Consider the following 23,427-nt stretch of genomic DNA (forward strand, 5'->3'; position numbering starts at 1 on the left):
CTTTTCTGATTTGGATTCCTTTTATTTCTTTTTCTTCTCTGATTGCTGTGGCTAAAACTTCCAAAACTATGTTGAATAATATTGGTGAGAGTGGGCAACCGTGTCTTGTTTGTTCCTGATCTTAGTGGATATGGTTTCAGTTTTTCACCACTGAGGATGATGTTGGCTGTGGGTTTGTCATATATGGCCTTTATTATGTTGAGGAAAGTTCCCTCTATGCCTACTTTCTGCAGGGTTTTTATCATAAATGGGTGTTGAATTTTGTCAAAGCTTTTTCTGCGTCTATTGAGATGATTATATGGTTTTCCTCCTTCAATTTGTTAAAATGGTATATCACATTGACTGATTTACGTATATTGAAGAATCCTTGCATTCCTGGAATAAACCCCACTTGATCATGGTATATGATCCTTTTAACGTGCTGTTGGATTCTGTTTGCTAGTATTTTGTTGAGGATTTTTGCATCTATGTTCATAAGCGATATTGGCCTGTAGTTTTCTTTCTTTGTGACATCTTTGCCTGGTTTTGGTATCAGGGTGATGGTGGCCTCGTAGAATGAATTTGGGAGTGTTCCTCCCTCTGCTATATTTTGGAAGAGTTTGAGAAGGATAGGTGTTAGCTCTTCTCTAAATGTTTGATTGAATTCGCCTGTGAATCCATCTGGTCCTAGGCTTTTGTTTGTTGGAAGATTTTTAATCACAGTTTCAATTTCAGTGCTTGTGATTGGACTGTTCATATTTTCTATTTCTTCCTGATTCAGTCTTGGAAGTTTATACGTTTCTAAGAATTTGTCCATTTCTTCCAGGTTGTCCATTTTATTGGCATAGAGTTGCTTGTAGTAATCTCTCATGATCCTTTTTATTTCTGCAGTGTCAGTTGTTATTTCTCCTTTTTCATTTCTAATTCTATTGATTTGAGTCTTCTCCCTGTTTTTCTTGATGAGTCTGGCTAATGGTTTATCAATTTTGTTTATCTTCTCAAAGAACCAGCTTTTAGTTTTATTGATCTTTGCTATCATTTCCTTCATTTCTTTTTATTTCTGATCTGATCTTTATGATATCTTTTCTTCTGCTAACTTTGGAGTTATTTTGTTCTTCTTTCTCTAATTGCTTTAGGTGTAAGGTTAGGTTGTTTATTTGAGTTGTTTCTTGTTTCTTAAGGTAGGATTGTATTGTTATAAACTTCCCTCTTAGAACTGCTTTTGCTGCATCCCAAAGGTTTTGGGTCGTCGTGTTTTCATTGCCATTTGCTTCTAGGTATTTTTTGATTTCCTCTTTGATTTCTTCAGTGATCTCTTGGTTATTAAGTAGTGTATTGTTTAGCCTCCATGTGTTTGGATTTTTTGCAGATTTCTTCCTGTAATTGATATCTAGCCTCATAGCGTTGTGGTCAGAAAAGATACTTGATATGATTTCAGTTTTCTTAAATTTACCAAGGCTTGATTTGTGACCCAAGATATGACCTATCCTGGAGAATGTTCCATGAGCACTTGAGAAGAATGTGTATTCTGTTGTTTTTGGATGGAATATCCTATAAATATCAATTAAGTTCATCTTGTTTAATGTATCATTTAAAGCTTGTGTTTCCTTATTTATTTTCATTTTGGATGATCTGTCCGTTGGTGAAAGTGGGGTGTTAAAGTCCCCTACTATGATAGTGTTACTGTTGATTTCCCCTTTTATGGCCGTTAGTATTTGCCTTATGTATTGAGGTGCTCCTATGTTGGGTGCATAAATATTTACAATTGTTATATCTTCTTCTTGGATCAATCCCTTCATCATTATGTAGTGTCCTTCTTTGTCTCTTGTAATAGTCTTTGTTTTAAAGTCTATTTTGTCAGATATGAGAATTGCCACTCCAGGTTTCTTTTGATTTCAATTTGCATGGAATATCTTTTTCCATCCCCTGACTTTCAGTCTGTATGTGTCCCTAGGACTGAAGTGGGTCTCTTGTAGACAGCATATATACGGGTCTTGTTTTTGTATCCATTCAGCCAGTCTATGTCTTTTGGTTGGAAAATTTAATCCATTTACATTTAAGGTAATTATCGATATGCATGTTCCTATTACCATTTTCTTAATTGTTTTGGGTTTGTTATTGTAGGTGTTTTCCTTCTCTTGTGTTTCCTTCCTAGAGAAGTTCCTTTAGCATTTGTTGTAAAGCTGGTTTGGTGGTGCTGAATTCTCTTAGCTTTTGCTTGTCTGTAAAGGTTTTAATTTCTCCATCAAATCTAAATGAGGGGGCTTCCCTGGTGGCACAGTGGTTGGGAGTCCACCTGCCGATGCAGGGGACATGGGTTCATGCCCCAGTCCGGGAGGATCCCACATGCCACGGAGCGGCTGGGCCTGTGAGTCATGGCCACTGAGCCTGCGCATCCAGAGCCTGTGCTCCGCAACGGGAGAGGCCATAGTAGTGAGAGGCCTGTGTACCGCAAAAAAAAAAAAAAAAAGTTTGAAATCTGAATGAGATCCTTGCTGGGTAGAATAATCTTGGTTGTAGGTTTTTCTCCTTATCACTTTATATATGTCCTGCCACTCCCTTCTGGCTTGCAGAGTTTCTGCTGAAAGATCAGCTGTTAACCTTATGGGGATTCCCTTGTGTGTTATTTGTTGTTTTTCCTTGCTGCTTTTAATATTTTTTCTTTGTATTTAATTTTTGATAGTTTGATTAATATGTGTCTTGGCGTGTTTATCCTGTATGGGACTCTCTGTGCCTCCTGGACTTGATTAACTATTTCATTTCCCATATTAGGGAAATTTTCAACTATAATCTCTTCAAATATTTTCTCAGTCCCTTTCTTTTTCTCTTTTTCTTCTGAGACCCCTATGATTCGAATATTGGTCCATTTAATGTTGTCCCAGAGGTCTCTAAGACTGTCTTCAATTATTTTCATTCTTTTTCCTTCATTCTGCTCTGCAGTAGTTATTTCCACTATTTTATCTTCCAGGTCACTTATCCGTTCTTCTGCCTCAGGTATTCTGCTATCGATCCCATCTAGAGAATTTTTAATTTCATTTATTGTGTTGTTCATCACTGTTTGTTTGCTCTTTAGTTCTTCTAGGTCCTTGTTAAACATATCTTGTAATTTCTCTATTCTATTTCCAAGATTTTGGATCATCTTTACTATCATTATTCTGAATTCTTTTTTAGGTAGACTGCCTATTTCCTCTTCATTTGTTAGGTCTGGTGGGTTTTTGCCTTGCTCCTTCACCTGCTGTGTATTTTTCTGTCTTCTCATTTTGCTTACCTTACTGTGTTTGGGGTCTCCTTCTCGCAGGCTGCAGGTTCGTAGTTCCTGTTGTTTTTGGTGTCTGTCCCCAGTGGCTAAGGTTGGTTCAGTGGGTTGTGTAGGCTTTCTGGTGGAGGGGACTAGTGCCTGTGTTCTGGTGGATGAGGCTGGATCTTGTCTTTCTGGTGGGCAGGTCCACGTCTGGTGGTGTGTTTTGGGGTGTCTGTAGCCTTATTTTGATTTTAGGCAGCCTCTCTGCTAATGGATGGGGTTGTGTTCCTGTCTTGCTAGTTGTTTAGCATCGGGTGTCCAGCATTGTAGCTTGCTGGTCATTGAGTGAAGCTGGGTCTTGGTGTTGAGATGGAGATCTCTGGGAGATTTTTGCCATTTGATATTACGTGGAACTGGGAGGTATCTTGTGGACCAGTGTCCTGAACTTGGCTCTCCCACCTCAGAGGCACAGCCCTGATGCCTGGCTGGAGCACCAAGAGCCTTCCATCCGTACGGCTCAGAATAAAAGGGAGAAAAAGTAGAAAGAAAGAGAGAAAGAAGATAAAATAAAATAAAATAAAGTTATTAAAATAATTATTAAGAAAAAATTTTTAAAAAGTAATTTTAGAAAAACACAAAAAATGGAGAGACGGAACCCTAGGACAAATGGTAAAAGTAAAGCTATAAAGACAAAATCACACACAGACGCATACACATACACACTCACAAAAAGAGAAAAAGGTTAAAAAAAAATATATATCTTTGCTCCCAAAGGCCACCTCCTCAATTTGGGATGATTCGTTGTCTATTCAGGTATTCCACACATGCAGGGTACATCAAGTTGATTGTGGAGATTTAATCCGCTGCTCCTGAGGCTGCTGAGAGAAATTTCCCTTTCTCTTCTTTGTTCTCACAGCTCCTGGGGTTCAGCTTTGGATTTGGCCCCGCCTCTGCGTGTAGGTCGCCTGAAGGCGTCTGTTCTTCGCTCAGACAGGACAGGGTTAAAGAAGCAGCTGCTTTGGGGGCTCTGGCTCACTCAGGCCGGAGGGAGGGAGGGGTACGGAGTGCGGGGCGAGCCTGCGGCGGCAGAGGCCAGCGTGACGTTGCACCAGCACGAGGCGTGCTGTGCGTTCTCCCGGGGAAGTTGTCCCTGGATCATGGGACCCTGGCAATGGCGGGCTGCACAGGTTCCCGGGAGGGGAGGCGTGGAGTAACCTGTGCTTGCACACAGGCTTCTTGGTGGCTGCAGGAGCAGCCTCAGCGTCTCATGCTCGTCTCTGGGGTCTGCGCTCAGAGCGTGGCTCGCGCCCGTCTCTGGAGCTCCTTTAAGCGGCGCTCTTAATCCCCTCTCCTCATGCACCAGGAAACAAAGAGGCAAGAAAAAGTCTCTTGCCTCTTCGGCGGGTCCGGACTTTTCCCCCAGACTCCCTTGCGGCTAGCTGTGGCACACTAACCCCTTCAGGCTGTGTTCACGCCGCCAACCCCAGTCCTCTCCCTGGGATCCGACCTCCGAAGCCCGAGCCTCAGCTCCCAGCCCCGCCCGCCCCGGCGGGTGAGCGGACAAGCCTCTCGGGCTGGTGAATGCTGGTCGCCACCGGTTTTCTGTGCTCTCTGTGCTGGAATCTCTCCGCTTTGCCCTCCGCACCCCTGTTGCTGCGCTCTCCGCCGTGGCTCCGTGGCTCCGAGGCTTCCCCCTCCACCACCCGCAGTCTCCGCCCGCGAAGGGCCTTACTAGTGTGTGGATACCTTTCCTCCTTCACAGCTCCCTCCCACTGGTGCAGGTCCCATCCCTATTTTTTTGTCTCTGTTTTTTCTTTTGCCCTACCCAGGTACATGGGGAGTTTCTTGCCTTTTGGGCGCTCTGAGGTCTTCTGCCAGCGTTCAGTAGGTGTTCTGTAGGAGCTGTTCCACATGTAGATGTATTTCTGATGTATTTGTGGAGAGGAAGGTGATCTCCGCGTCTTACTCTTCCGCCATCTTGAAGCTCCTCCACAAGGAGGCTCTTTACAAAGGGTGGTTTGGCTTGATCCTACTGTAGTGTATGGGTTAGTACATGATCTGGGAATCTAACCATCCTTTATAAAATGGATTAAACATTTATTTTCTGGCAACTCGGTCTCTCTCTCTTGTTCTTAATAAAATGTCATTAGGAGAAAATGTGCATAGGCCACAAGTAACTTATAATCTGTTATATGTACATAGTCCACAAATAACATATAACCTATTTAAGTGGACTTTTTAAAAAGCAGCATTGGGAACCAGTGTCAACTTAATTTTTCTTTCAATTCTAGACATCATATAACAGGTTTTTTCCTCCTACCAGGCTGATTTTAACACCAACATTTCTGGGGTAAATGAACAAAAACGTATAAGCTGTGAAGATTTTGTGGACCTTTCTGATATTTACCACTCTAATGAAGAGTACTTCAGGAAACTAGAAGAGCTGAAGGCAGCCCACATGGAAACTATGGCAAAGTTAGAGAAAATGTACCAGAATAAATTAAATTTAAAGGAAGTTCAGCTAGCAATCACCATGGAAGAAGCTGCTAGTGTCTCTTCCAGGTAAGTTTGTACATAATGTTATTTGTGGACTGTAAAGTAAAATGTATACTTAAAAGTGCAGAACAAAATTATTTCAGAATATTTTCTTTCAAATATCCCTTTGTGCTTTTAATGATATACAGAGGTGAGATTTTATTCAGATTGTTTGATGGCTTATCAACCTGTTAGGTGGCTTCTTGCCTTGTGGGTCATTTGGTGGCCCTTTGTTCTTTTCTCTCTGACCCACCATTCTTAGACATGTATCAGAATATTTAGTCTGGGCCATTTTCAAATGATGAATATTAAAATTTAACTTTAAAAGCCCTTTTTTAATAATATGTGGATTAATATGAGCTCAGTAAAGATATAGTACAGAAGGTTCAGAGCTAAGACATAGATCCGATTTAAGTTTTCAAAATAGTCATTTTTGCCATAAACTTGCTTCTTTTGAAACTTGAGTTGGTCAGCTCTGATTGTGCATCTCCTGTGTGCCAGACCTTGTCTGGGCACCGGGGAGTCAAAATCAAGATGCCCTCAAGGAGGTCAAAGACTAGCTGAGATCCAAACGCACAACATGGTGTAACAGAATGTCATAGAGACAGAGGAAGAGCAGTTGATCATGTCAAGGTGTCAGTGGAGGGATACAGGCATATCGAGTGTCGTATCTGAGTTCAGTCTTGAAGGAGAAATAGCTGAAGCAGATGTAGGAAGCAAGGAGTGGCCTTCTAGGCAGCAGGAACCATGTGTGCCAAGGCATGGCACCGTGTGAAATCACCGTGTGTGTGTGAGCAACTTCCCGTGATTGGATCTTTTTTTTTTTCCTTGTGCTGGGTCTCCGTTGTGGCACACAGGTTCTTCTTCGTGGCAGGTGTGCGGGCTTCTCTAGGTATGGCGCGAGGGCTCCAGAGCCCGCAAGCTCAGTAGTTGTGGTGCACGGGTTCCCTAGTTGCAGTGCGTAGGCTTAGTTGCCACGAGGCATGTGGGGTCTTAGTTCCCCCACCAGGGATCAAACTCGCATCCTCCTGTATTGGAAGGCAGATTCTTAACCACTGGACCACCAGGGAAGTCCCCTGTGGTTGGATTTTTTTTTTTTTTTTTTTTTTTGGCTGCATTGGGTCTTTGTTGCTGCGCACGGGCTTTCTCTAGTTGCGGCGAGTGGGGGCTACTCTTCGTTGTGGTGTGCAGGCTTCTCATTGCAGTGGCTTCTCTTGTTTTGGAGCACAGTCTCTAGGTGTGCAGGCTTCAGTAGTTGTGGCTCACGGGCTCTAGAGCGCAAGCTCAGTAGTTGTGGCGCACAGGCTTAGTTGCTCCGTGGCATGTGGGGTCTTCCCAGACCAGGGCTCAAACCCGTGTCCCCTGCATTGGCAGGTGGATTCTTAACCACTCTGCGCCACCAGGGAAGCCCCCTGTGATTGGATCTCACTTAAGAATGGTGACGGGGTAGGGAGAGGCAAGAGGTGAAACTGGAAAGGAAGGCAGGGGCTAGTCTTGAAGGGCTTTAAAATCTAGACTTTTCTTTTTTCAATTAAAAAAAAATTTGGTGGGGCTGCATTGGGTCTTCGTTGCTACGCACAGGCTTTCTCTAGTTGCAGCGAGCGGCGGCTATTCTTCGTTGCGGTGCACAGGCTTCTCATTGCAGTGGCTTCTCTTGTTGTGGAGCACGGGCTCTAGGGCGTGTGGGCTTCAGTAGTTGTGGCACGTGGGCTCAGTAGTTGTGACTCGTGGGCTCTAGAGCGCAGGCTCAGTAGTTGCGGCACACAGGCTTCAGTAGTTGTGGCACACGGGCTTCAGTAGTTGTCGCGTATGGGCTTAGTTGCTCCGTGGCATATGGGATCTTCCCGGACCAGGGCTCGAACTCGTGTCCCTTGCATTGGCAGGCGGATTCTTAACCACTGCGCCACCAGGGAAGTCCCTATAATTTAGACTTTGTAACAATGACAAATCATGGGAAAGTTTCAGGAAGGAGAGTGATTTGATCAGATGTATGTTTTAAGATGGTGACTCTGGAAAATGTGTGGAGAATTCAATAGTGATTAGACCCAAGGAGCCTCTGCTGTCTTAGGTTCCTGCCCTGTAAAATGAGGGAGTAAAACTAGATCATTTATCGGCATCTCCCAGGCTCTGTTCTAAAAAAAAATTGATAATTTTCACAAGCCCTATCTAGCTCCTATTTTCTAACTGATTTTGCCTTGATCTTAGAAATTATGTAGTTCTTAATCTTTATATTTGGTCACATGCAGCTGAAAGAGTAACCTAATTATTCTTCTCATTTACGTAGGTCTGTATCAGAAAAGAGCTCCCATCATCCTGTTTCATTAATGACATCAATTTCAGAGCCTGATTTAGGTCAGTCTTCCTCTTTGATTGTGTCTTCCTCTGAAGATGAGTTGCCCAACGTAGAAAAAGAGTATTCTGAGAAAAGCAGAATGATGACCTATGCTAAGGAGCTCATCAACAACATGTGGACAAACTTCTCTGTTGAAGATTATATTCAGTTTGAAGATGCTGACTTGCCAGCACTCGAAAAAAAAAAAAAGAAGCCAAAAGAATGGGTGCCAAAGATTACAGTACCTGAGCCTTTTCAAATGATGATTAGAGAGCAGAAGAAAAAAGAAGAGAACATGAAATCTAAATCAGATATTGAAATGGCACGCAAACTGCTCAAGAAACAAGAAGAAGAATCAGAGTGTAAGAAAAAATTCCGAGCCAACCCAGTTCCTGCGTTCGTCTTTCTCCCCCTTTATCATGATATAGTCAAGCAAAATGAAGAACGGAGGAGGTCTATGAAGGAGAAAAACAAAGAAGCTCTTTTGGCCTCGCAAAAGCCGTTTAAGTTTATTGCAAGGGAGGAGCAGAAGCAAATTCGGGAAAAGCAGCTGAAAGACTTTTTTAAGTCTAAGAAGAAAACAAACCAATTTAAAGCCAGACCGATACCTCGATCTACTTATGGTTCAACTGTCAATGACACATTAACAGAAGAAGAGCTCTATAGAAACATTAGGACGCAGCAGAGAACCCAAGACTTTTTACAGAATTCATCCCCTCTGCCTTGTAGTCCAGCTCGCAGAAGTTATGCTACAAGGAAGCCCAAGTGTCCTGAACAGGCTGAAAAGTCCAAGTGTAAACACAAGTTTAGGTGCCAGACTGCTGATACTGAAGACCTTCCTGAGAGATATAAGAAACATCACTCAGAACAGAAGTGTCCAAAACCCCTGACAGTCTGTGAACCATCTGACCTTCCTGCAGCCTCACATGCATCCACTGAAAGAGAGAAAATCTTGGCAGATATTGAAGCAGATGAAGAAAATTTAAAAGAAACACGTTGGCCTTATCTGTCTCCAAGGCGCAGGTCACCAGTAAGAAGTAGAAATGCAAAACCTGTGCCTTGTAGCTGCAACCCTCCCATGTCCACGGTGTCCTCCAGAGGAAGAGAACAAACCACAAGGTAAATAACTGATGCAGCACTGATTGACTCGTGGTTGCTCCATTGATTTTGTATTGGGGAATTTGAAACTATGACGTTATTTTATCTGGTAACATATTTTACTATATAATATAGAACATTTTGCCAGAGGGTGTTCTTCTAAGAAATGAATGTATTTTCCATTTTATGAATCTTTGGGGATAGAAAAGGTTACAGTCACCCTATTGATTTTCTAATTACAACTCAGATCCTTCTCAGAAGGTTGCCCCTTGTTTTCAACCGTTGAATTATCCCGTGTTGTCTTTGCTAAACAACATTCTCATTGGCTTAAAGTGAATTAAGCCTTAGTTTGTTGCCCTCAGGAGATCACTTGAGGAAAAGAAAATGTTGGAAGAAGAGAGAAATCGGATCCTAACTAAGCAGAAGCAAAGAATGAAAGAATTGCAGAAACTCTTGACAACCCGGGCTAAGGCTTATGACTCACATCAGAGTTTAGCTCAAATGTCTAAATCCAGAGTAAAATCTCTCAGGTATCATGAGAGAATCCTGACCTTCCAGATCATTGGTTTTCAAACTTTTTTTGAATCAGTGGACCCCTCAATATATGAAAAAATTAAGAATAGTATTAGTATTTCAGTTTCTCGATTCAAGTTACTATCAGTTACTTATAGTTAACTTACACACACACACACACACACACACACACACACACACACACACACACACACACACACACACACACACACTCATACTCACTCACTCACTTCGTGGTGAGAACCAACATGTATACTGACTCCAGGACCATGATGCCATGTTGATGAACAGAAAAACATGTGGCCATGGTTCACAGTTGTAATCTTACATCAGCATCTAAACTTTTTCTTTATATTATTTTTTATTGCACAGTGCAATATTGAGAAAAATCTTGATTCACACAGATAAAGCTCTTTTTAACAGCTTGCCGTGTAATCTCAGAATATTCTTCAACAAACAGATATGTCAGAGAGCTTTGTTCTAAGGTCTGCATGATATCTGATAGCACAAATTAACACATTGATGTTAACATCAGTTATGTGGTGTGTCAGTTAACACGTGTGTTAAGGTTTAGTAGTATGTATTACATGCTGCAATTCTGCAGTACAAAGTTTGAAAATCAGTGTTCCAGAGGAACATTTTTATGTTGCGACATAAAAATGTTCATGTTTAAGTAGTAAAATATCTCCCTCAAAGCTGGGTAAGTAATATGATTTATTAATTTTTAATCTGATTTATAAGTATCCCCAAATCTATATTTGCTTTTAATTATGAGTGTTCCTTTTTAAATGTATATTATGTATAATAATTATTATATTCCTTTGTAACAGATGTTATGTATACATTCCTTATAATGTGTATCAATGTAATTCATTGATAAAAGGAGCTTGATTTGATGAACTTGAGCAAAATATTTGTTAGAAATATACTAGTCATCCTTAGAAAGTAAACGGGATTTTCCATAATGCTAAATTGTGTATAGTTAAGCATAATTATCATTTTATGGTATAATTATTTTTTCTAATCCATGAAGTCTTATGATCTTGGTAGAATTAGTGTATTTTACATAGAGAAAGTCACATAATTTAATTTATTATAGGATCTGGTTCAAATAGTAAGTATACTTACAGTGAATTTGTGTATTTTGGTTCCTGTTCCTCTCTATGTGGTATTCCCATAATCCCCATTTCTCCCCTGCCCTGCTCCCATTTAATTCACTGTGCCATCAACCTATAGGAGATATCATTTAGGGGAAAAAAGAAGAGCAAGGTCTTGTTTTCAGAAGAAATTCCTTAAAGAGAAGATACCAAATTTGGACCAAACTTTTTTGGTTTATAAATACTTATAAATGAGATAAGAGGGCATTCATTTATCTCCTCAGGCCAGTTTGAAGCCACTGAATCCATTATGCTTTGAAGATTTCAGGAACCTCAAAGTACCCAGACTGTTCCCGGCATGTAAAATGTGTGCTCTCAGAACCTAGAACTTTTATCCTGCATTCCATAAAAATTTACCAGTCTGGGAAAGAAATTGTGATAAACTGTGCTCATGACTTAATTTCTGATTTGTCATCTACGCTAAATGTTATATGTGCAAATTCTTATTTCTTTTAAAAATTCCATTCCTTTTATTTGATTTTAGAAAGAGTGAAAAAGAAAGGATGAGAGAATACCGACGAGAACTAGAAGAAAGAGAAGAAAAATTAAAAAACAGGCCGCTGCTATTTGAAAGAGTTGCTCAGGTTGTGTTTGTTGGAATTTGAGAGCTATTGTCAGCTTTGTTTCTTTTTTTTTTAACATCTCTATCTCCTAATTTTTATGGTCCATTTTTCTTATGTGTTATATAATTTACTGAGATAGTATTATTTCTGTGACAGCTTCATCACATCAGTCAAGTAAGTAGTTTTGCTTAAATCTGAGCATTGAATCTTGATGAGGCTCGTAAGCTTGATAAAGAACATGCTGCTAATCCAATCATTTTCAAAATAATAGTTTCACAACCTGTTTTTAATGGCTAGTACCAACTTGGCCAAATACCAAGGTGAGTTTTGGAAGTCTTTGAAAAATTAAAAAATGAAACAAAATGGCTAATTGAATCAGATTTATTCCTGCCAGTTTTTTTTTTGTTTTGTTTTCTTGGGATAAAATTGACATATAGCAGGTATAAGTTTAAGGTATACAGCATAATGACATACGTATATTAGGAAATGATTACTACAATACGTTTAGTTAACATCTATCACCTCGTATTGTTACCAAAAAAATTATTTTTCCTTGTGATGAGAACTTTTAGGACCTACTCTCTTAGCAGCTTTCAAATATGCCACACAGCAGTGTTAGCTGTAGTCACCATGCTGAACGTCACACCCCCAGTACTTATTTATCTTATAACTGGAAGTTTGTACCTTTTGACACCTTCATCCAATTCCTCCAGTAACCACAAATCTGATCTCCTTTTCTATGAGTTGTGTGTGTGTGTATTTAGATTCCACGCATAAATCAGATCATATAGTATTTGTCCTTCTCTGTCTGACTTACTTCCCTTAGCATAATGCCCTCAAGGTCCATCTGTATTGTCACAAATGGCAGGATTTCCTTTTTTATGGCCGAATAATATTCCAGTGTGTGTGTGTGTGTGTGTGTGTGTGTGTGTGTGTGTGTGTGTGTGTATCACACTTTCTTTATCCATTCGTCTTTTGGTGGCCATTTGGGTTGTTGCCACGTCTTAACTATTGTCTATAATGCTACAGTGAATCGACATAGTGATTTCATTTTCTTTAGATAAATACCTGGGAGTGGAATTGCTGGATTGTGCAGTAGTTCTATTTTTAAGTTTTTGAGGAACCTCTATACTTTTTTCCATAATGGCTGCACCAATTTACTTTCCCACGAACAGCACACAAGGGTTCCCTTTTCTCTACATCCTGACCAGCATTTGTTATGTCTTGTCTTTTTGAGACTAGCCATTGTAACAGGTATGAGGTGATATCTCAGTGTGGTTTTGATTTCATTTCCCTAATGATTAGTGATGTTGAGCACCTTTTTACGTGCCTGTTGGTCATTTGAATATCCTCTTTGGAAAAATGTCTATTCAGATCTCTTGCCCATTTTTAAATTTGATTATTTGGTTTTTGCTAATCACTTGTATGAGTTCTTTATGTATTTTGGATAGTAACCCCTTATCAGGTAGATGATTTGCAAATATTTTTTCCCATTCAGTAGGTTGCCTTTTCATTTTAAAATTTTTGCCTTTTCATTTTGTTGATCAGTTTTTTTAAGTGAGTCTATAATTTTTAGTCTTATCTACAATTACCGAAAGAACTTCCTTTTTTTAAAAATTGAAGTATAGTTGATTTACAATGTGGTATTAGTTTCTGGTATATAGCAAAATGATTCAGTTATATATGTATATGTGTGTGTATATGTATATTCTTTTTCAGATTCTTTTCCATTATAGGTTATTACAAGATATTGAATATAGTTCCCTGTGCTATACAGTAGGACCTTGTTGTTTATCTGTTTTATATAAAGTAGTGTGTATCTGTTAATCCCATCTCCTAATTTATCCCTCCTCACCCAATTTGGTAACCATAAGTTTGTTTTCTATGTCTGTGAGAAGCACTTCCTTTTTATCAGAAAAAATACTTTGATCCTATGGACGATGAATTCTGATTTTACTAGATTTATACTCAGTTTTACAGTCTTTCCCTTAAGAGAAATTTGTCAATTTCAGATGATCTTCCCCTTTGTGTCCATGAGGGAGGGGCTCCTATGGGCGACATGGTTTAACAATGGACAAAATCACTGGAGGTTACAGGTGCTGTGTTGTGAATTTCAAGCTGTTACATTTGGAGCTTCCTGCCAGCAAGTGTCTGGGACAGATGAGTGTCCTTATAGGACTGCCCATGTCAGTGACTCACTGAGGACAAAGGACGTGTGTTATGGGTAAATCTACATATTACAGCCTCTCAAAGTTATGGGAACCCTTTACTGACTGATTTGGATATAATTTTATGTAATGCTTTTCATTTTAAGGAATGGTGTTTTTTTTCATATCTCAGTTTCAACTTTAGGGGAAAAAAATTATCTTAAGCTGTTCTGTGTTACTCAGCATAAAGTGATTGACTTTCGCCTCAAAGTAGTTATCTCCAGCTCCCAACTGCAGGCTTTTTTTTTTTTTTTGCGGTACGCGGGTCTCTCACTGTTGTGGCCTCTCCCGTTGCGGAGCACAGGCTCCAGACGCGCAGGCTCAGCGGCCATGGCTCACGGGCCCAGCCGCTCCGCGGCATGTGGGATCTTCCCAGACCAGGGCACGAACCTGTGTCCCCTGCATCGGCAGGCGGACTCTCAACCACTGTGCCACCAGGGAAGCCCCCTTTTTTTTTTTAAAGTAAGTATTTTAGTCTTTTTATTTATTTATTTTTGGCTGCGTTGGGTCTTTGTTGCTGTGCGCGGGCTTTCTCTACTTGTGGTGAGCAGGGGCTGCTCTTTGTTGTGGTGCGCAGGCTTCTCATTGCGGTGGCTTCTCGTTGCAGAGCACGGGCTCTAGGTGCACGGGCTTCAGTAGTTGTGGCTCATGGGCTCAGTAGTTGTGGTACACAGACTTAGTGGATCCGCGGCATGTGGGATCTTCCTGTACCAGGGATTGAACCTGTGTCTCCTGCATTGGCAGGCAGATTCTTAACCACTGCGCCACCAGGGAAGTCCTCTTCTGTGTTCTCTTATTACTCTTTTGTGCATCTCTGTCTTTGCTCCTGCATGTTGTGTGGAAATTATCTGTTCAATGCTCTCTTCTCTTTCAGCTAGTTACTTTTAAAGGTGTTGGTCAAATCTTTGTATTCCTAGCACTTAGCACCTAAGACAATGTATGGCACAAAGGGGATGTTAAGAAACATTTGTTGAACCCAAACTGAACTGTTTCTTCCTGGGATTAGTCCAGGCTGAGAGCACTACCCTGACAATACTAGTGATGAGCCTCAGTATTAACAAGCAGTTTTACCATGCTGTGAATTCCCACTCTTTCTAAGCACCAGAGAAAATGTGGTAAAATAAGTGGTGTGTGTGAAATTAAACCCATAAAGAAATGTTAAATATTGAAAACATAGGTTAGTTTCATAGCTGATATTTCTTCCACCACCCTTGGCCCACACATATGCTGTTCTCTTTCCCCATATAGCCTCTACCTCCCGTGAGGGCTTGTCACAAAATAAGTATTCAGTTATTATTAAATAAAGGAAACAATTACTATAAACTAAACTTAGGCTCATAAAAATTAAGTATTTTTCCCCTTCAAACTAGGGCAGTGATTGTAGACAGACTTTCATCATTCCTCATTATTTTGGTTTCCTCAAGAAACAAAGTTAATTTGTTTTTTTTGCAGTCTTAGATAGAAAAACAAAATAACCATACAGTTATATTAACTACTTTTTATTTCATGGTCTTTACAATTCTTTTGCATTGTGAAATTCAAGGGGGAAATGTTTGTTTCAATTAGGAACAATTATACACTATTCACCTTGATATAAAATATTAAAAGGTAATAAATTCTATATACAGGGTGACTGAGGGTGACTCACCATTGTTTTGGTTTTGTTAACATAAATTAGAACTTCTTTTTTTCTTGCAGTGACTATTGCTGCTAATTAACAGCTGTTATTTAATAAATTCACTCACAACTTTATGCATTACCCGTTTATAAGTGTTAATTGTGGTCTTGCTGCAGTTGAGTTATCCCCTAGCAGAGTAAGCCTGTGATCCAGGACAGAGCAAACCATGTTTTCCTGTTTCTTGAAAATCACAGGATTTATTAACTGAATAGATGTTAAATTGGATTTTAAGCCAAATTCAGATGAAGGCTTACAAGCACTAACATTGATTAGTATCATTTAAATCTTTTATATTTCATTTGCTTAAAATTAGAATATATTTTTCTTAATACATTGGGTTACGTTTGGGGTTTCTTTATTCTGCTTTACAGTCTTTGGGGCATAGTTCTCATCTCACTTTGCTGTGCCTGTCAGTTCCCCAAGTCTTGTCTGTTTGTGTTCATAGCCTCTGGTTGCATTTTTACTTACTTTTCTGAAATTTATTATTATTCACAGTGGGTGCATTTTAGCAGCAGTTTGAGTGCTTCTTTTTTCAGTTTTCTAGCATGTCAGGAAATGCACTGGTGATAGTTTTATCCATTGTAATCAGTCTTTGCCATTTTGGTTTCTCCAATGGGACACTAGACTCCATGGTCCTTCCTTATGCTGGAATCCCTGGGTTAGGAAAATATCTGACACTGATTTGCTGAAGTCAGGCTTTAGGCTACCTTCAAACTCCAGGATAACCACTTCCACTTAGAAAGCAGCATGGTGGAGTGGAGAAGACTCAGGAAAGGATTAAGAGACTTGGTTTTCCCTCTCACTATATCCTGTGACCTTAAGCAAACAGCTTAACCTCAGCAAGAGTGGAGGGAGTATCTTACTTATTTGTTAAATTTGGAGTGAGACTGGGTGCTCTTCCACACCCTTTCCAGGATGGGATGCCATTGGTGCATTGGGGCTGGGCCATTCCTCGGGCCTTTCCTTTAGTTTGAGGTCCAGATGACGATTTTTGGCCCTATACTAGTTCATGTCCACTCATAGGAGATAAAATTGGAGTAAAGCCAAGGCACTAATGAGAACCCCAGTCATCTTATGTCTCTGTAAATCCTGTGGCCTCAGGAACTGTGACAACTGACTTGCTTTAGGTATGAGAGTGTCATCACAACTCCCACAAAGCCAGGAAGTAACATTCTGGAGAGTTGAACCCAGTTCTAAATTCATGTTTTTCTTGCTGTATCTCTTGCTTCCTCTACAGAATTAAGGTAACAACATAGATGATTTTATCATCTTTGGTGGATTAGAGATATGGCGTGTAAAGAGTAAAATTTACAGTAGGCACATAAAGAACTCTCTGACAACTATCACAGGAACTTATTTTCTTACTGATTTTTTTCAGATATCCTTGAACAGTCATGAAACAGTATAAAGAATAATTATAGATCAAAACTCATGTGGCCACTACCCAGGTTAAAAGCATTAGAGCACTGCCAGTACCCCAGAAACCCTGTGTGCCCCTCCCAGATCAAAACCCTCTCACCTAGAGGTAGCCACCCTTCTAACTTTTGACATAAGCATTTCCTTGTTTTTCTTTACAGTTTTACCACTGCTGTACCTATCCCTAAACAACATAGTTTAGTTTTGCCTGTTTTTGGACTTTATGTAAATGAATCATACTACGTGTACTCTTTTGCGGTATGCTGCTTGTGAGATCCGTCCATGTTGTGGCATATAGCTAGAGTTCATTTTCGTTGCTTTATTTTAGTCTGTTACATGAATACGTCACAATTTATTTATCCATCCTACTGCTGATAGATATTTAGGTTGTTTCCAGTTTGGGGTTGTTACAAACAGTACTGTTCTGAACATTTTGGTATGTCTCCTTGGGCAGATATGTAGGAATTTCTCTGGGCATATACCTAGGAGTGGAATTACTGGTCAGAGGGTATGCATATTTTTCAACCAACTGTGATTATTGAATTTAATTTTCACAGGAGCTTTTAACCCGTACATTTGTAATGGAAACTTAAAGTCTTTTGTTCTTATCTAAAAAGGTTTGTCTTTCCTATAGAAAAATGCAAGAATGGCAGCAGAAAAGCATTATTCTAACACCTTAAAAGCACTAGGAATATCTGATGAGTTTGTTTCAAAGAAAGGCCAAAGTGGAAAAATTTTTGAGTACTTCAGCAATCAAGAGATGAAAAGTTTCACTGAAGATAAAGAAAGGTAACATATATAAGATGTCTGAATGGTTTACCTTTGAAAAAATTCTTACTGGCAGGAAAGCTAAAATTCTGTTCTATGATATTTTAAAAGGCCTTTTACCTAATGGAATACATGTGAACTACTGTAAAATATACTGACATTTTAACATGTTTGACACTTCAAAATATTACAAGGTGATGAAGTATCTTGTTTTTAAAGTAAAATAATTTAAATTTCTGACATAAATAATGAAAATAATAACATGCTTTCAAATGAAGTTTGAGTCAATCAAGTTTTGAAATAAATTACTTCTCAGAAGAATATCTACTTTCCCAATTGGTACTTTTATAGACTTCTCTTGATAAATCGGAGCTTATACACTTGAGGAAGACTAACTGCAGGATGGTGTACATTACAGAGGGTTTGTTTACCTTTAAACCAAATTATTTTTCCTTTGAAAGATTGATAAATTTCTTCCTCTAGCTTTAATGAAGAGAAAATAGAAGAAAGAGAGAATGGGGAAGAAAATTATCTTACTGATACCAACAGCCAAGATTCTTGCAAGGAAACAGGTAAAGCTGATGAAGAGAGTGGAGAAGAGAATTGTGTTGAAGAATAAAACTGAATCAGTCGACAGGGTCTCCTCTCTGTTCCGCTGATGTTGTTGGCAGCATTGGGTGTCAGAAGCCGCGCCTGTGGTGTTAAGGACATCCATGGGAACCCGTCTGATAACGTGCAGGTCTCTTTTTGCTCCGGATGCGCAGGCTCAGCGGCCATGGCTCACGGGCCCAGCCGCTCTGCGGCATGTGGGATCTTCCCGCACCGGGGCACGAACCCTTGTCCCCTGCATCGGCAGGCGGACTCTCAACCACTGCGCCACTAGGGAAGCCCCGTGCAGGTCTCTTGAGCAAAGTCCTCGTGTAGCCTGAAAAGGCCGAATCCAGCTGATGGGTCATTTGCTCAGAGTCAGGCTTTGCCTATACAGTTTTTAAAAGTACTACATATGGTCTGTTTGCAACTTTGATCTTACTTCTATTTTTAAAAAGTGTTTGAGAATCACAGCTGTCACAAACTGATTAGGTATAAAAATATACATAATTTTATCATTTTGGGTGGAAAAAAATGCTTAGCATTGAGAGCAGAGGGGAGTATTGGCCTTTGGTTTGAAAAAAAAGTTCTGGAAAGCATGAATCAATAAATATTTTTAAATTATACTACTTGCTCCTTTTTCTCTGCAGTACATCTCACAAAATGAATCCTCAAACTTATTTTACTAGGTATTTTAAATTTCTTATCTGAGCCATTTTTAAAAAGTAATAAAACAGGAAAAAATAGATAATTTGCATATTTACATTCATTTATGCACTGAGAGTTACTGGTTTTTTTTTTGAAAAATCCAAGTCTATTGTTTCGTATGCCCTTAGGGAGCTGCCATTAAACTAAATAACGGAGGATGTCAGAATATAGAGGCCAACGAATAAAACTCAAGAGTTTTCAAATGTAAAAATAAAAAAGAAAAGGAAGAAAAGTTGTTATTTGGGTAAGTTTAACATCAAATTGAGTGTGGATAAATATACACCTGAAGGCTTCTAAAAGTTTGATGAGACTGGACTGCTAAAGAAACTCTAAGCCTGGTCTGCAACCGTTAAAGCAACACCAGACCTGCTGCACCAGTCAGAAGCCAGTTGTGAAAGGTATGCAGAACCCAGGGAGGGCACATGCTTCAAAGTCCGTTTTATTATTTATTTATTTAGGCCACGCTGTGCAGCATGCAGGATCTTAGTTCCCCGACCAGGGATTGAACTCATGCCCCCTGCATTGGGAGGGTAGAGTCCTAACCATTGGACCGCCAGGGAAGTCCCAAAGCCCATTTTAAAATGGAGAAAAATTAATCTCCAAGTGGCAATTCCAAGGCCAAAGAGAGAGTTACTGTTAAATTAGCCACACCATCATCACTTTTTCTCTTTTATCCCTACTTTTATTCCAATTTATTTTTGATACATAAATTATTAGAAAAGCTTTTATACTAGTTTTTTTAACCCTTTGTATTAAGACAGGTGGAAATAATTATAGCATCTGAGTTTTAACCTTAATTGGAATTAAATATCACCCCTGTTTTATATATGATGAAATTGTGTATAATAACTTTTTCAAGGCAAGTCTCCAGAATAATTCAGATTTGACCCTTTAATACGGGACCCAGTTGTGCTCAACTCTTTACACATTATTGCAGACACACTTGTCTTTCTGTGCATGACGTTAATTTGATTATATGAATCCATCATTTTGCTCTTTGAGCAAATTTTTGTTTTAAAAACTCAAACCAGTCATAAAGATGTGATTGGGTAAGAGTTCTCTTTTCCTAGAAACAATAAACCTTTAAAAACGAAGAACTAATAAAGGTGTATATAATAGCAGTGTCTTCCAACTGGCAATTTACGCCTTAAATTAAAACATGAGGTGATTTTTCTCGACTAAGAGCAAATGTCCACTCATAAACTCCTTTCCTAAGTTTGTGTTAAACTGTTTGTCACTATCATTAGATTGTAAACTCCTTGTGAGTTGGCACAACTTAAAATTTCATCTTTCTATTCCTTAATATTTTGCACAGGATTGTACATACAGTAGGTATTTAATAAAGACTTGGATGAGTAAGTAGATGAATATGGTTTTTAATTTTACTTATAATTACTTCAAAATGAGTACACATGGATTAAAAACATTTCTCTTCCAATTTATTGAGAACCTGTGAAACACAATCCACAAATTGTAACGTTCAAAACGTAACTTGCTTCCTAAGGATTTACTCCCCATTCTGTTTCTTCTCAGTTTCATGGGCAGTGTGTGGGACTTGCTTTCAGGACCAATCTCCAGTTTTCTTTAAAAATGGGAATAGTACCCATCTTGGGTGGCTGTAGGAAGAACTGGTGTAATCGTATATGGAAAGGCTCTTTGTAAACTAGGGTATTCAAGTGATAGTGTCAGAGGACAGGATATTACTCAAGAAACTTTTAACTTTAAACATTCTTTTATTTAAGTGAGATATGAAATGGTTTAAGTATTATTTTGTTAGAAATAATATTTGAACTACTTATTTACTACTTATATTACTACTAATTTATTATTTTTAAAATTATAGTCGATTTACAATATTATATTCATTTCAGGTATACAATGTAATGATTCAATATTTTTATAGATTCTACTCCATTTAAAGTTATTACAATATAATGGCTATATTTCCCTGTGCTATACAGTATATCCTTGTTGCTTATTTATTTAATAAATTTATTTATTTTTGGCTGCGTTGGGTCTTCATTGCTGCACGCGGGCTTTCTCTAGTTGCAGCGAGCCGGGGTCACTCTTCGTTGCGGTGTGCAAGCTTTTTATTGTGGTGGCTTCTCTTGTTGCGGAGCACGGGCTCTAGGCACGTGGGCTTCAGTAGTTGTGATGTGCGGGCTCAGTAGTTGTGGCTCTTGGGCTCTAGAGCGCAGGCTCAGTAGTTGTGGTGCACGGGCTTAGTTGCTTTGTGGCATGTGGGATCTTCCGGGACCAGGACTCTAACCCGTGTCCCCTGCATTGGCAGGTGGATTCTTAACCACTGCACCACCAGGGAGGTCCCTCCAATTCTTTTCTATTTCTCACATTTTCCTCATTTTAAGACATTATTTGTTGTATTTATTCACTCTAGTCTTCATTTTTGAGATGACTTTTTCTTTCTGATGTTTCCTGGGTTTTTTACTCCTCTTTTAAAATCTTTTTTCAGTCACTTTATTTCAGAGTTTTTCAGTCACTTTATTTCAGTCACTTTTTTCAGTCACTTTATTTCAGAGTTTTTCACATTGTAATTTACATTTCCCTTTACAGTTTTTATCATTTTCTTTTAGCTAATTCTGAAGTATTATGATAGCTACAGTTTTCTTTCTTTTTGTGGGTATGTTTTTCTGATATGGTTTCATTGTCCAAACAGATATTATTCTTCTCTGGTTCTCCTGTTTAAAAAACAGAACGAAACAAACAAGAAAAACACTTTGAATGAGATTCAATTGTGATCCTTTTTCTTTGCTCATATTTTAAGTGGAATGAGTTGTACTGTACTCCTACAAGGGAGAAGCAGCCCAGGACAGATTTTCTAGATTCTGTCAAGAACTGTGCAGGGTCTAGGATTTTACCATATTTATAAGTTAACAAGTTAGCATGCCACAGTTTCATGGATGTTGACAGAAGACATGAGACTCCTATATCAAAGACAAAGGACTTTGTTACTAATGGTAAAAGCAGTAGTTGAAGTGTCAGCATGCTCTTCATTTGTGCTGGCTCCAAGTTCCTTGGGGGAGATGCAGAGGGACCCCCATGGATGCCTTCACACCCAGTGGGCTATGTTATAGGAGGGAAACACTGAGCTTGGGGGAGTCCCCACTTTCATAGTATTTGGGAACAAGACTGTAATTTGGGGTGGAGGTGGGGAAGACATTACTTCACCCCTCAAGGTTGCTTGCTGCAGACAAAACCCTGAGAAAATGGCCCAGCTAAAGAGTGGTCAGTACATTGCCTTCTGGCCTACCTAGCAAGAATGTGCATGGACTCTCAGGGCCTGGGTCAGATGGCCTCCCCCAACAGCTTTCAACTCTGTTGTTTGTATGATGTGATTTTTTAAAAATATGGGCTTGAACTTTCTGAGATTTTCTACGTTGCTCACCCACCACCTTTTTTCTGGATCTCCTATTTTCTTTGCCTCTGCTATCCCTACTCATAGAAGTTTCTCCTCAATGTGGGACTTTTTTTTTTTATATTTATTTTATTTATTTATTTTTATTTTTTGGCTGTGTCGGGTGTTAGTTCTGGTACGTGGGATCTTCATTGCAGCACGCAGGATCTTTCATTGCGGCGCGCAGCCTTCTCTCTAGTTGTGGTGTGTGGGTTTTCTCTCTCTAGTTGTGGTGTGCAGGCTCTGGAGTGTGTTGCACACAGACTCTCTAGTTGAGGCGTATGGCTCAGTAGTCGTGGTGCGTGGGCTTAGTTGCCCCGTAGCAATGTGGGATCTTAGTTCCTGGACCAGGTATCGAACCTGCATTCCCCTGCATTGGAAGGTGGATTCTTTACCACTGGACCACCAGGGAAGGTGGGACTTTTTTGGGAGGAGGGTGCTTTGGTCATTTCAGGGCCCCCAGACCACTTCAGCATTATCAGACCTTTCTGTAGTCTCATCATACTCAACTGCATATTGGAGCCTGCAGAGTCTGTCTTGATTTCTGCTGCTGTTCTCAGAACAGCCTGCTCAATTGTCAATTCTCAGAACACCTGATGGTAGTTTTAGGGTTCTGGGATTCCCAGGGCCTTCAAAATTGCCTTTGGCTTCTGTACTTCCTTTCATATTTTTCCTGACACCACGAGGGTCTTGTTTTCTCATTTTGGAATCTGTGGCTCTTTATATCGCCTGATTTTATTATAGGTGTTAGCTGAGGGTTTTGCGTTTTGTTCTTGTCATTAAATGGGAGGATACAGGATGATTCAAACACTAGACTGCTACCATTACCATCTTCCCAGAAAATTCTCAAGACTTAGTTTTCCTGTGTACTTTTTGAACTGTTTGAATTTTTTTTTTTACCGTATTACTTAGAAAAATAATTTAAAAGAAAATATTGGACTAGGAGTAAAGATTTTACCCCCCTTCTACCACCGAAATGAAATGAAATAAAAAGATGGTGGTGATAAATGCAGCTGATACAGAAAATTAAGGGAGATGAGGGAAAGCTTGTGCTGCTAATTTAAAGGACCTTGTTAGAAAAGGTGACCTTCAAAAAAGCCCTGAAAGGGTGAGGGGTGGGCCCTGTGGATATCAGGGGGGAAGGGCTACAGGCAGAGAAGAGCCAGTGCTGAGTTCTCGGCCGCGGCGGTGGGGCGGGGGAGGGGGGCGAA

General features: G+C 39.7%; 1 protein-coding gene across 2 annotated transcripts in view; it reads left to right on the forward strand.

The window, feature by feature from the left end:
• FAM161A (FAM161 centrosomal protein A) overlaps positions 1 to 18,866 on the forward strand; it is a 31,791-nt gene extending 12,925 nt beyond the window's left edge. The window contains exons 2-7 of one of the 2 annotated variants that reach the window (XM_060026521.1): positions 5,544 to 5,782; positions 8,040 to 9,206; positions 9,548 to 9,715; positions 11,361 to 11,460; positions 17,375 to 17,529; positions 17,992 to 18,866. In XM_060026521.1, coding sequence (XP_059882504.1) covers positions 5,544 to 5,782; positions 8,040 to 9,206; positions 9,548 to 9,715; positions 11,361 to 11,460; positions 17,375 to 17,529; positions 17,992 to 18,127 — 1,965 coding nt within the window. In that variant the 3' untranslated portion in view covers positions 18,128 to 18,866. The remainder of the gene's footprint in view (positions 1 to 5,543; positions 5,783 to 8,039; positions 9,207 to 9,547; positions 9,716 to 11,360; positions 11,461 to 17,374; positions 17,530 to 17,991) is intronic. The other variant, XM_060026522.1, reaches the window with a different exon arrangement.
• Positions 18,867 to 23,427: the final 4,561 nt, after the last annotated feature.

This window comes from Delphinus delphis, chromosome 12, assembly GCF_949987515.2.
Source record: "Delphinus delphis chromosome 12, mDelDel1.2, whole genome shotgun sequence".
Lineage (NCBI taxonomy): Eukaryota > Metazoa > Chordata > Mammalia > Artiodactyla > Delphinidae > Delphinus > Delphinus delphis.